Source organism: Gracilinanus agilis, chromosome 2, assembly GCF_016433145.1.
Source record: "Gracilinanus agilis isolate LMUSP501 chromosome 2, AgileGrace, whole genome shotgun sequence".
In the NCBI taxonomy this organism is placed as follows: domain Eukaryota; kingdom Metazoa; phylum Chordata; class Mammalia; order Didelphimorphia; family Didelphidae; genus Gracilinanus; species Gracilinanus agilis.
In genome coordinates this window covers 526,372,737-526,386,457 of record NC_058131.1, presented here as the reverse complement: position 1 = coordinate 526,386,457, position 13,721 = coordinate 526,372,737, and the positions used below count along the sequence as shown (strand labels likewise).

The 13,721-nt window shown below is 49.9% G+C and overlaps 1 protein-coding gene across 1 annotated transcript; it reads right to left on the bottom strand.

Moving 5' to 3' along the window:
* Positions 1-298: 298 nt before the first annotated feature.
* CDAN1 (codanin 1) lies at positions 299-12,868 on the bottom strand. Its single transcript, XM_044665100.1, has 28 exons — positions 12,779-12,868; positions 12,160-12,650; positions 11,525-11,728; positions 11,174-11,343; positions 10,952-11,059; positions 10,780-10,858; positions 10,017-10,137; positions 9,701-9,810; positions 9,163-9,252; positions 8,487-8,562; positions 7,681-7,892; positions 7,305-7,425; positions 7,016-7,162; positions 6,639-6,805; positions 6,090-6,177; positions 5,789-5,878; positions 5,419-5,473; positions 5,066-5,199; positions 4,872-4,975; positions 4,601-4,759; positions 3,593-3,656; positions 3,360-3,438; positions 3,125-3,276; positions 2,297-2,404; positions 2,143-2,206; positions 1,865-2,031; positions 1,625-1,732; positions 299-1,032 (listed from the first exon to the last, which is right to left on the bottom strand). The coding sequence occupies exons 1-28, from the start codon at positions 12,866-12,868 to the stop codon at positions 907-909; spliced, it is 3,684 nt and encodes a 1,227-aa protein (XP_044521035.1). The 3' UTR covers positions 299-906.
* Positions 12,869-13,721: the final 853 nt, after the last annotated feature.

Here is a 13,721-nt window from a genome sequence, read left to right as displayed (position 1 = left end):
GGAGGTGCCTTTAGGAGAGGAATGAAAAGTGTAATTCCTAAATTAGAACTCACACAGACCTGGCCATTTTTCTGTGGAGAGGACATTACCCATATCCCAGAATTTCATGTTCAGATGAGAATTATGGAGCCCAACATACCTACACAATTAAGAACAAACCTTGCTTTTTCTCCCAAAGCTACTAATTATAGGGGATGTCCATCCATTTCCAACCCCCCCCCCTCCCCCCCGTGTCTTAGTAGCCTTTTATCTGTTGGAAAGAGTGGACCTGAGAGAAATAACCCTAGAACACCAGGTCTTTTGACAAAATCATATTTATTTGAATTTTTTAAAAAACCCTCCCCCATGGGGTTGCTTTCCTGTTCAAAGATAGCAAATTAAATAAGATGAATTCAGCCCAGCCTGGCTTCCCTGAAACCAGGCATTTTGGTAAAGTTGGGTTTTGCTTAAGTGAGGTGTGATCTGTTGCTGGCATCTATGATGCATTTTATGGAAAAAAATATCTGGGAGCAGAGCTGAGGAGCCCAGAGCTCCCAAAATTTTAAAAATCATCTGTGTAAACAGGAGGAAGTCGGTCTCCTGCTTTTCTAAAATCACAAAGTCCAAAGAGGCTGCTGGGAAAGCAGCAGGTTGGCCCTTCCTGTCTCTGACGATACCCACTGGTACGGCGTTTCCCTGCCGAGTGCCCCCCCCCCCCAGCCTCTGGGTGGGAAACTTAGACTCTCCTCATCTCTGCCCACTGGGTCTGATGACAGTGGCTCAAGATGCTTCTCCTAAGGATCACCGGGTGGAAACTCCTCTCTGGGATAGGGCTGGGCTCCTGGTTCCTTCACTGAGGCTGTAAGTCAGGTGAGGGAGGCCCAGAGATTTTGAACATAAGCTCGAAGGCAGGACCTGGCAGTGGCCCTAACTCTGGGCCAGTACCGTGCCCCGAGGTGGTCTCAGCAGCTCACAAGCTCTTAGCCGGGGTCCTGGTACCTGAGGCTCAGCCAGAAATAGGCAGGACAACGTAGCTAGCTCCTTGGAGAAGTCCTGGTGGGGGGAATAAAAGAGGTTCTTTATCAGAGGGAAACTGCAATTCCACAGCCTCAAACTTATCTGACCAAGTGATGTTCAGCCTTGCTGCCTGCCTCCCCTTCACATTTGATGTGAAAAACTTCTTCCCATTTTCTCTCCCAAAGACAAGAGCGCCTCTGAAAATGATTACAGGTCCCTGTATATGGTTTTGAACTGGGGAGCTTAGGTGATGCAGTAGATGGAATGCCAGGAGTCAGAAAGACTCGAGTTCAAATCCAGCCTCAGACACTTAGTAGCCATAAGATCCGAGGGAGCCACTTTGCCCATTTGCCTCAGTTTCCTCATCTCTAAGATGGGGATGGAAAATCTACCTCCTAGGGGGGTTGTGAGATCAAACGAGTTCATTGTAAAGCCCCATCATAAGTGCCACATAAAAACGTTAGCTGTTATTATGATCTAGCTTTGGACACCTCAACCCTGTTATCTCCCAGCTGAATGTTCTCTAATAACCCACACTCGGCACAGATCCTCATCCTGTAGGATCAGTCTGGCTGAAACTTGGGTAAGGACACACACCTCAAATTCATGCCCACCCCCCAGACCTTACCTCAGGCCATGGGGCCTGGTGGAGACTGCCCAGGCAGGTTTCTATCTCTCCCCGTCCCATTAGCCCCCGGTCAACCAGTCCCCGGAGCAGAAACAGCAGCAGGTCCCACTGCAACATAGAGAGTCCCGTCAGGATGGCCGCAGGGGAAGGACGAGGCCAGAGGAACAGAAATGGGCCTCAGGACCAACTCTAGGACATCCCAGGGGAGCATCAGGCTCCTGGAGGCGCTGTTGGACCCACCTCTCTGGGCCGGGTATCTGCCAAAAGGCCCACATTTCTTGGACTGAGCAGCAGCTGTAGTGGAACAGGCACTTGGAAGTCCTCATGCCACAGGGAAAGGAGCATCTGCAGAAGTGCTCGGCCTTCTCCCCTGTCCAACCTGTGTGGGGTTGGGACTCGATCGGCAACTGTAGGGAGAGAGGAAGGCGATCCCTGGGCCTCCTCACAGATCACGCGCTGAGGCAGCCTTTTGAGGTCCCTCTCTCCATCCCTCCCTCCCGGGAGCTGAGATGCCATACCGAGAAAAGAGGCCAATTCCACAGAGCACTTTGCAAGCTGCTGTTCAGAGATCGGGCAGAGGAACTGAGACGAGAGAATGGAAGGAAGGGATTGAACATCGGTGACAGCTTCAGTCGCCCCTGTCCCCACCCCCAGCAAGCTGTCACAGCTCACCTGCCTGCACTGAAGGGTCTCCCTCAGCTGCCCCAGGAGTGTCTCCAGCTGCCCCAGGGCAACGCCCTCCTCAGGATCTCGGGGCCCCACAGAGAGAGCCAGCACGTCCTACAGAGGGAAGGATGCCATACAACTGTCACAAGGAATACAAGGACAACTCGTGGGTCTTTTGACTGCACTAAACAGAGCTATTGGTCAGGATCTGAATGGGGACAGCTAAGGCCAGGAGGTGGCCAGAGAGTCATGCAGCAGCTTGGAAATAATGGCTGCAGAGCTCCAAGACGCATATGCCCCCCCCCCCCCCCCGTCTTATTCTAGGGCTCAGGTAGGGTCTCGGCAGGAGCAGCTCTATTTATTCCCTAAACAGGATAGGGAAGAGACAGAAGAATCTCTTGGTAACACTTTTCCTCTTGTTCTTTCCTTCTGGGAGAGGGAGAAGAGCTAGTCTTGCCCCCTCTCTATACACGGAAGGTCCCGCCCGCTTTCTTTCCTACTGAGTCACCTTGTAACTTTTTCTACCCAGTCCTCCTTCCCAGAATACACATCTGTATTCTTCCAGACCATCCCAATAGCACACGTCCAAACTACTGTTCCCTTAAATCCTTTGTTAATAACATTCTTGCACTTTGGATTTTTGTGGTATGAATCCAGTGAATTTTCCAAGGCTCAAACTCCCAACAAGAATAACAACAAAAAGAGAACTATGAAGGAAACTTTCCAAATAAATACAGTTCAACGATGAATACAAGAAATGGAGAATAACCGAAGGGAAAGGAATATTAGAATGGAGGTAAAGACAGAGGCAGGGGGGCAAGGGTAGCTGTGTACTTTGATCTCGGAGATGAGGTGGGAGGGGAGGGGAGCATGGTGCTCACAGGCGCGAGAGCAGCCCCTCCTCTCCCCCTGGGCAGCCACATCAGGACCCTGGGCTCCTCGAAGTGATCTGCTCACAGCGACTTTCACCTCCCTCCGGATCAGGGCTATAGATGAGAAAGGGAGAGGGTCACATAAGCCCACCTTCCAGGGCAGGCCTTTCCACACATTCTGGACCCTGAGACTTTACCTGTGATGTTGGCTGATAACCAAGCACAGGCCTTCTCTATGGCGAGCCCTACGGCGATATCCTCTGCGCTCCTCAGGACCTGTGACAGATCCACACACTCCATCATCATAAATGCAAGAGGAGTCCTATCGCTATGGTGGGGGGAGCAGCTCTCCCAAGGTCTGCCCCATCAGGGCGGAATCCACCCCTCTTTCCCACAGACATGATTCAGGTTATCAGACCCCCCTACATACAGCTGGGGAAGTCTCCTCAGGGAGCAGCACGCGCACAGCCTCAGGACCTTTCTTTCTGCAAAACCTGAAAAGAGAGAGAAGCAGGAGGAGGAAGTAAAGACACGTCCTGAGTCCAGAGGTCATGAATTAAGTTTGTAAAATACATGAATTATCTCATATGAGACAGCTACAGGTCCTGGGTCTAGAGGGATCCCTTCCTACCTGCCTACCATACACCAAGTTTTATACAACTTTGCATGTGGATCCAGACCCTAGGAAACTCCCTCTGCTGATGCAGAGTGGCATCTATTTGGCAATCCATAGCCACAGGTGGCTGAGGCAATGAGAAGTGACTTGCTAGGATTACCAAGCATCTATCAAGAGATAGAGCTTAAACCCAGGTCCTGCTGTGCCTCTATCTTACAAGTTACATCTGAATTAAAATGTAGCCATCACTTTACTTTTATCACTGTTTGTAGGGGGAGGATAGGTAAACATTATTGGGCCTAGGGAGGAAACCCCACCCCCCACCCCTCACCAGAGGAAATGAGAAAAAAAAGGGTGAAGGTAGGGGGCAGCTGGGTAGCTCAGTGGACTGAGAGTCAGGCCTAGAGACAGGAGGTCCTAGGTTCAAATCTGGCCTCAGACACTTCCTAGCTGTGTGACCCTGGGCAAGTCACTTGACCCCCATTGCCTACCCTTACCACTCTTCTGCCTTGGAGCCAATACACAGTATTGACTGGTAAGGGTTAAAAAAAAAAAAAAAAAAGGGTGAAGGAAGCCCTAAAGAAGGCCAGGCGACCTGCCCCTGCTGGGCAAGTGGCCTCTACTTGGGGTTTCCTCTCCCAAGGACTCAATCCCTTCCATGTCACTCATTCTACCCTCACACCTCATCATTTCCCTGCTTAGATTTTCTCTTCAGACTAATTCTCATTTTCATGGGATGACTGAGGGTACCAAGAATGGGACAGAGAAGGTAAGGAGAAGAGGCAAAAAAGGGAGAAAAGTTTTGAGATCCTTGTTCCTTACTCTCGCCCCTGGGTTAAGGCTTGTGTCCCCTCTGGGCAGATCTGGTCACACAAGGCCTCCAAAAGCTGGGCCGGGGCACCCCCTTCCTGTTCTTGCTCTCCAAGCTGCTCCTGCAGAAGTGATTCTGCTTGTCGTACTAGGTCTGCCACAAATGTTGCCCTGTAAGGGGAAATTTAGAAAATATTTAATAACACAATGAACTATGAATCACCTACCCACTTCAGTGTAGTATAAAGTGGGGAATGGGTGAGATAAGGTTTAAGCCCCTCACTTAATGTGTTTGACGCAATTAGACCCAATTCTCTCTGCAACAAATTCCACAGTCTTTCGAAGAGAAGGTGGCTGGTTGTGGAAGAAGGCCTGGGCTAGCTCTGCCTGTGTGAGAGTAGACAAGACAAAGGGATCAACTGGTTTCTTAAATTTTTCATCCTTTTAGGAATCTCTAACTCTTCATTTTTACCTTACCTGTAGCCCTTGGGATGTTCTAGGAGCCTGAGGTCCTAAGGCAGTTGTCGAGGTTGGGGTGATTTTCCTTACAAAGCCCCCACTCCGTCCACTGCTACCAGATACCCAGGAAGCAAGCAGCTTCCGCAGTTCTCCTGGAGTGAGAGACAGACTCCTGTTACCCCAGACGCACACACAGAAGCACTTAACTTCCAGATTATGGAAACTTGAGCTCTGAAGAGCTCATCATTTCCTCAAGTAATTAGGGAAATCAGAAAGCCATCACTTTAGGAAGGCAAAAAACTGCAGAAAGGTGGAGGGCTATGGCCAGTCTCCCACACTAATCATCTTGTTCAAAAGAGTCAGATGCTTACCTATGAAAGGGCAGCAGGTGTAGAGAAGTTGCTGATCCACAACAGGTATTGTGTCCTGGGAGATGGAAAAATAATATGGAAGTCTAGTCAAACATTTTGCAAATGAGGAAAATGATTGGCCTAATGTCACACAGAAACTGGCAGAGGTAGGATTTGAAGGCAGATCCTGTGACTCCAAACATACAGAGGGAGAGGGAGGGAGAGAAGAGAGAAGTGGATGGGGGGGGGGGGGAGACAGAGAGATAATGATCGGCTCTGAGTCACAGTTAAGTAACAGGTAGGCCTGGGACTTGAATGCAAGACCTTTGATTTCCAGTCCTAAGCCCTTTTGCTAAGTGGCCTCCTCTTGACTCTCAGCCCTATCACTCACCAGGCCTGGCATCAAAGCCACTGTGGCTACTTCAGAGGTATCTGGCCGGCCTTCTGCCAAAAAGAACAAGTCTTCTGGAACTGTAGGGATCTGGGGAAGAGGTCAGGGCAGACACAAATCAGCTCTTCAGAAGATTTTCATTCATTCTAACTTCATAGTAGCTCCCAGTAAGACTAAAGGAGATCCCTACACTCCCTTTAAGATTTAAGACTCCTGATACCAACCCTGCTCAAAACCCCACGCACCCTTCTTCCCAATACCCAGGTGCATTATGCTCCTATCTGTGGCTTTTGGTCCCAACCTGGAAAAGCCATCCCAACACAGCAAGGAGCAGAAGTTTATTCAAGAAACACATTCTTCTTTCACTCTCTTCTGATAGGATCAGGTTTCTAGGAGCAAAGTGGATGGTGTGAATGAAATTTATGAGTAAAGGACAAATATGGATGGGGAATTTTACTAAAGGGATCAATGAGTTACAGATTCCCACCCCAATAAACAAGATGGGCAACTATATACAACTCTTTTCCTAGGGATCATATTCTGTCCTTCCTTTGAGTTTGTAGCTGATCAACTTGGTAGCCAAGGGAAGGAGATAAAGAATTCATCCTAGGGGCAGCTGGGTAGCTCAGTGGATTGAGAGCCAGGCCTAGAGATGGGAGGTCCTAGGTTCAAATCTGGCCTCAGATACTTCCCAGCTGTGTGATCCTGGGCAAGTCACTTGACCCCCATATTGCCTTAAAAAAAAATTTCGTCCTAATTCAGCTACTTAACCCTCCTTAAATGGCTATTCAGGGAATTATATTCTCATGTTCTATTCCCAGACCCCTTTTTTTGTACCCAGCCTGCTCACCGATATAGCTGTAAAAGGAGAGAGAAGACACCCTGGTAATAGTCCAGTAAAGGAGCAATGTGGTCAACAAAGGAGAGGAATTCCACCAACCAGGGCACAGTGAGCACAGCCTGCTGGTTCTGCAACCCCTGCTGCAGCAACGTCAACACATCTAGCACAGGAGGCACCTGGGGTGGAGAAGAGACATCATCATTAGGTGAGGACCAGGGAGGACCTGTAGGTAAAATAAAAGAGGCAGCCACTACTGAAGCAAGATAGCAAACTTCAATTGTTCCTAAAGAGCAAATTTATGGTGATAGTCCCAAGTAACTCTCCACCTCAGGCCCAATTTGTTCCCAATTCTCATCCCATCAGGGCCCTCGTCCTCCCTGGTTTACCTGGTTCCTGAGGGCCAGTGCTGAGTCTTGTAGCTCACGGGTTGGGGGTGGCTCAGGGCTCCGATAAGGGAGGAAAGCCACAAACCCCAAGAATTTGGCCAGAAGGCGGAGACTCAGCAACACTGAAGCAAACTGCCTTCTTTCCTCCTAAGGAAGATAGAAGAATGAGGCCAAGAGATGCCCTCTATGACCCTCAAAGATCCAGGTCCAGTCCCTCAAATCATCCTCTCCCCCAAGTAAGAATACCTCTCCCTTATCTCCCCCATGCCCCGTTCCAAGTCTTTTCTACCTGCCGGTCCACATCTGAGTCCCCATCCTCATCGCTGGGTTCGTGCTGGGGTAGGGCAAGATCATTAAGTTCTCGGATCTTCAAACTGAGACTGTCCATAAGGTGATGGTTAAATTGGAAACTAGAAAGGGAGAAGGACATGACATCAAGGAGAATAATGTGAGAGTAAGAATGCTTTAGAGATAAAGTGAGCTCTATATGTATCTGGGAGTAAGGATGAAGAGAGAGTGTTAAGAGCTCAAGGGAAGCTTATGGGCCATCAAGTACAAATGCCTTATCTTTTAAATGAGATGAAATGGAAAACTATCTGCTCTAGACACCAGTTAACATTTTCTGTACTTTGCTATTGGTAGGAAGTTTTCCCCTAGACTCTCACCTGCTGGCACTTAAGATGAAGTCACGGAAAAAGCCTTGCCAACCAGGAAAGGTAGGAGGTGGACAAGGGCCGCTACTACTCTGAGGAGCCACCAGTCGCTCCTGCAGCTGGCGAAGCCGCCCTAGTTTGTCAGCTCCTAACATGCTTAATACATCTGGGTCAGGGGCTTCACCCAAAGCCATTCCTCCAGCACCTGAGGGGCTTTGACACATCTGGGACAAGAAGAAAGGAATGCAGAAATAAGTTTGAGAAGAGGAAGTTAGTTTGGCTCAGTGGATAGAGAATCAGGCCTAGAAACAGGAGGTCCTGGGTTCAAATCTGACCTGACACTTCCTAGCTATATGTCCTTGGGCAAGTCACTTACCCCCCATTGCCTAGCCCTTACCACTCTTCTGCCTTGGAACCAATACACAATATGGATTCCAAGGTGGAAAGGCTTTTAATGTTTTAAAAGGAAAAATAAGTTCAAGAGATTCCATTATTGGGAGAGATACAGACCTAGGAAATTCAGGTAACAAAGGTATCAACATAGTATCAACTCAAAGTGTTATTCACTGTGGGGTGAACAAGCAGCTCTAAGATTGCTTCAATCTCTAAATTAACAAGCCAGGGAACAGAGTCACTTCCCTAACTGAGCTTATCTTTGGATATGGAATCCTAGTTGTTAGGTTGGAGTTTCCCCAAAACCTACCACGCCTATCTAAACTTTCCTGAAATTCCAGATATTCCTTGGATTAATCCTCAACCCCCTTTCTGTCTCCTGACTGATCCCAGGCCAGGGGGGTCAGCAGTAATGTAGGCATCACCTGAAGAAGCTGTTTCTGAAAGAGTCGAACAAAATGGCTGTGGCTGGAAGCTGCAGAGAGTTGACTCATCATGGATCTATGAAGTGATCAAAAGAAGGGTTGAATATGAAAATAGGGAAAGTCCAAGTAGGGAAGAGAAAATGTTTGTCAGTATGTGTACTGTTTATGAAGAGCCTTCATGTGATACTTCATAGAATTAGTCTTAGCAGTAAGTAGAAAATGAGAAACTCCCCAAGAGACAAAATCACACTAGTTGTTAATGGGGTTTAAACCTAGCCAGTGGGAGCTTAGCCCTTACAATCTGTATCGCTAAAAGCTCATGAGTCGATGTCAGTTGATAAGGAAAAATGAAGAAAGGATGAAAAGCTAACTGAAGAACGGTGGCCCAAGGATTTTGCACTCTATCTGAACCTGCATAATCGCAGGAATAAGGGTTAAACTAACCCTGCTTGAGCCACCTGAATATATGAATTCAAGTCATTCTTTCAAATCTAAGTGGTAAGGAGATCAATGAAAACTGGAAAAATAGTAGTAAGAAAGGCACAGGAATGAACAGTTTGGGCAAAAATCTATAATCTAATGCTTCTCATCATCCCCCAGTCCAGCTACTATACACCAATGGGCTGTTCCTTTTCTGGAGGCAAAGAAGAAAAACACTTGATGTAAGGGTACCCACCTAATCCTGTTACCTAAGCCTTTCTCAAAATCCCAGCCAGGTTCCTCATGCCGATCTTCCCATTCCCGAAGTACCTCATAAAAGACATCCCTAACAAGAGAAACAACAAAATGCTTAGGCAATCAAGAGCACTAAACTTCTCTGTGACAGACCCTCCACCCACCTTAAAGTACCAGCACTACCAGTAGGGATTTCTTATTTTAATCCAACCAAGGTTTGCTAACTTAGCTATTATCATATAACAAAGCACATATCATAGAATCTTAAATTTATTGTAATGGACCTATGCAGACTCATCCATTTGTCTTCTTGCCCCACCTCCCTCATGATTAAATGACACGTGTCTTTCTGACAGGTCATCTGGGTATATAGTCTAGAGCAGTGAGAGAAAATGAAGTTAACAATCCATGTGGGTAATCACATCCATTACTTGGGCTTTATTAGTGCCATGCTTCTGGTTCCCAGGGTAACACATACCACCTTTCCCAGAGAAAAACAACTCCTCACCCTCATTCCCAAATCCTGCTTCCCTAATCACCTCTGTTTCTTGAAAGTATGAAAGGCCCGGTCACTTGAGAAGTTTGCACGGTTGTCTGTTTCTGGCTGAAAGGAGACAGCCTGGGCAGGAGGTGATAGCAGCAGAGAGACCTAAAGCATGGCAGGGGTACCAAAGTTAAGCCAGCAATCATGAGAAACCAACCACAAGCTTTCCATGCCCACAGACTTAGCCCAAATCACAACACAAAACTGAAGAGTTTGCAAATATCTGGTTAAGTCATTGGTATGCTCTATAATTTGTAGATCTAAGAAAGGCTGCAGCTTGAAGTAGAAGAATCAGGTCCAGATTAAGGTACCTTAGCAGTACTGCCTTCATAGGCATCCCGGAGGCGACCCTGCAAAGTAGGAGAGAAGCAAAGCAGCCGCTCATTCTCAGCTAGCAGCTTCAATGTCCCTTTGTCCAGGTGGGAGAGAACCCTGAAGGGAATGAGAATGGACACAACAAAGAATAAGTCACAGATAGAGGCCAGAAGAATGTGGCTATGGAAACCACAGGGAGGATGATAGATTTAAAGTTTAGAGAAGGCATAATGGGGTCATAAGGCTCAGCTTGGGTAATATACTTAAGTGCCTAGTCATGGCACAATAAAAGGAATTGGAAGGCCTAGGTTCAAATCCTGTCTCTGATGGTCACTACTTGTATAATTTTTGGCTAGTCTCATAATGTCCCTGGGCCTGTTTCCTCACCTGTAAAATGAGGAAGCTGGACTAGATGGATGACCTCTGAGGTCCTTTCCAGTTTGAGATTTATGATCCTATGAACCTTGGGGAAGAGATACAAAGGGGATAGGGACAGAAGAACCCAATGACTACTACAGGTCCAGCAGTAGGAAGATCAATATGAATACGGGCACAAAAGAAAATGAGAGCTTACAGAAGAGAGCTGGAGAGAACAGGCCAAGAACATCAGGCATAAAAAAGAGGTGAGCCACCAACACAAGGATCGTGTAGGTTCAAGACTCAAGCCTGTGCCCAGAGACAAGTTAAGTACTCCAACTGGCTGCCAAGAAAACAGAGGGTTAATGAGAAAGTTCAGGTGACTACACTAGCAAAACTCACTGGAACTGATGCTCCAAAACCTGTACTGCAAAAAACACACAGTCATGGATATTCTGGAATAGTGGCCTCTTGAGGAAACCTAAAGGGATAGGAATGGAGAATTAGCTAAGTGTTTTTTTCATCTCAGAGCTGACCCACAAGATGTTTCTGCATGGAATGCTCTCCTACTGACCCCCAGGGCTGGGTTCCAGATGATCTTCTTCAACATCAATAATTCGACGAACAGTGAGCAGCTGAAGAACAAAAAACAGCTCCAAGAAGAGGCTTGGGACCAGATTCTCTGAAGAAAATCGAGGGGACATAAGGGCACAGAGTCCCTTCTTCCCACTGCTTTATTAACTTTCTCTCCTCTTGTTCTATACTTCAGCTCCCATGGATAGACCTTATTACTCACCAGCAATACAGGATGAATAGACAATAGCTACTAACTCCAGCCTCTGCCGACAGGAAACCTTAGCCGGGTCGGCAGGTTCTGGTGTAAGACTCCCTGTCCGACTGGGAACAGGAAGACCAGATTCCAGGGCAGAACCAGCAGGGGTGGGTGACTGTTGTAGCAGCTTGAATCTGAGGGTATATAAATAGGACATTAACCCTAATCAGTACTGTCTTTACCTATGTTCAAGTCCCTCAGACTCTCCATCAAATTCCAAAATGGGAGAACTGGGCCCAAATAAAGAAGCCCAAAGAACAGCCCTGCTAACTCCCCTGTAGGAAAGTGACATCCCCAAGAGCAGGAATGACATACCGCTCCTTCTTGAGCATCTCTCGTTCCTCCTGAAGACTGCTGCACCCTAGAGGAAGGTCAAGGCCCCAAGGGCTAGTGTCTGGGACTGGGGGCTGGGAACTGGGGGCTTGGCTGATTGGGGGTGAAGTGAAGCAGGTCTTGGGCTTGGAGAGAGACCGCTCTGAGCTCACCCTCGTTGGGTTGATCCTCCGGGAAGGTTTCATCCTGCTAAGAGTAGGCATCAGTTTCCTTCAAATTCCTATTCCCAAAGACCCATCTTCTCCAGCCTTTTACCATTCTGCCCCATCTCATCATAGGATCATGTTTACAGTTGGAAGAGACCTTAATGCCAATCTAGTCCAACCCCCTCATTTGACAGATGATGAAACCCAAGCCAGGGGAGGGGAAGTGCCTTGCCCCAGATCACACAGGTACTAAAGGACATGATTCTAGCCTTCAACGCAGCACCCTGCACACTACTCCGCCCCCCACTACTTTTCCTGTTATCTCATCCCCAGCCCTACAAAGAACGCCCCTCAATTGTGCTGCTTCTGCCCTATAAAATCGCCCCCACCAGGACCTTGGTCTGTGCCATTTCTCAGTGACAACCCCCACCCAATTCTGCAGAGCACGTGTGTGGCAGGGGGAGTCCTCACCCGGCTGGGCCAGGGGGCACAGAGCCCACAGGGGGGAACTCCTCCAGGTTGCTGAGGTTCAGGGGCTCCGCGGGCGAGGGACTCAGGCTGTTCGAGCCCCTCTGCCTCCAGCCCCCTCCCCAGGGAGGGCTGTCCCCATTGCCCCCCTCCTCGGGCCCTCCCGGGCAGCGGCCCCCCCTCTCCCGGACGGGCCCCCTCCTCCTCCCGCCACCTCCGCGACGGGCCAGCGGGGGGTCCCCGAAGGAGGCGGCCGGTGACTCAGTCGGGGCCGGAAAGAGCTGACTTCGCACCCCGCGGCCGCCGCCGCTTCCCCGCGCCGTGCCGGGGCCTCCCGGCCGCCCCGCTGAGGCCCCGGGAACCTTGGCCGGAGTCGGGGGGCCTTGGGGGAGGGCGCGGCTACTCTGTTCCCGCAGGAAGTTGAGCAGGAACGGCACGAATTCCTTCCGCAGGGGCTCGAGGGGCGCCAGCGCGGCCGCCTCCCGGGGGGCGTCCTGAGGGGAGGGAGGGAGAAGAACGCGGGAGAACGGGCTGGGGAGCCCTGCAGCCCGCCCACGGCCCCGACAGTCACAGCCTTTCCTCCCGGGATAGTGCCCGGCGGCTGCCGCAAAGATCCACTTACCTCCGCTCCTCGGGCTCCGCGCGTTAGCCACCGCACGGCGGCCGCCGCCGTCACCTCCTTCCGCAGCAGCGCCTCCAAAACGGCCGCCATCCCGGCTGGGGCGTCCCGCCGCGACTGCGCAGGCGCAAGCGCGCCGGGAGGCGGGGCCCGGACGCCAAGCCGCCCGACCGTTGGCCGCCGGAGGCCGTGCGGGAGGCTGAAAACGCGGGGCGGGCTGGGGGCGGAGAGAGCTCCTAGATCCCGTCCCGCCGCCACCGCCCGGCTCGGGCTGGAGAGGAGGGAAGTGTGGCTATGAAGGTTGGAGAGTGGAGAGTGAAAGGAGGCGATCGAGAGAAGGAACGCTAAGGAGCAGGAGGGAGCCGCAGAGGCCGCGCGGCCCGCCCCGGACTCTGGCGGGGGAGATAGAGCGAGTACGCGCCCTCGAGGGAGGAGCGTCCTCTTGCCTGAGTGAGGGGCCTGGAGGGTCCGGGCCGTAGGATTCCTCTGCGGACTTTCAGCCAACTTTGTACTCTTTTGTTTACTTCCCTTCAGCATTCTCGCTTTCCTGTAACCCAGCATTTTATTTTATGTATTTACAAACGCGCCTGGAGGGAGAGACCTCGGCTAATCCCCTACCGAGTCGGGGCCCGAGAATCGCCCCGCCCAGGGGCCCTCCAGCCAATCCACACTGCGGAAACCTCGTAGACAAGTCCTCTACAGTTATTTTTAATATCCATGAAAAAGACGCGAGGTTCATTTAAATGTTTGAACTTGAGGAGGGTGTTTGATGGTTTCTTGCTACACAACTGTCAAAATACTGGCTAGCTCCATTCCCTCATTTTACAAAATGGGGAAACCAAGTCTGTAAGTAAAGTAATATGCCCTCAGGTCATAGTAAATGGAAGGCAGGATTTGATCCTGGGACTTGACTCAGAACCTAGCTCACCCCAGAGAGGCTGCTTTC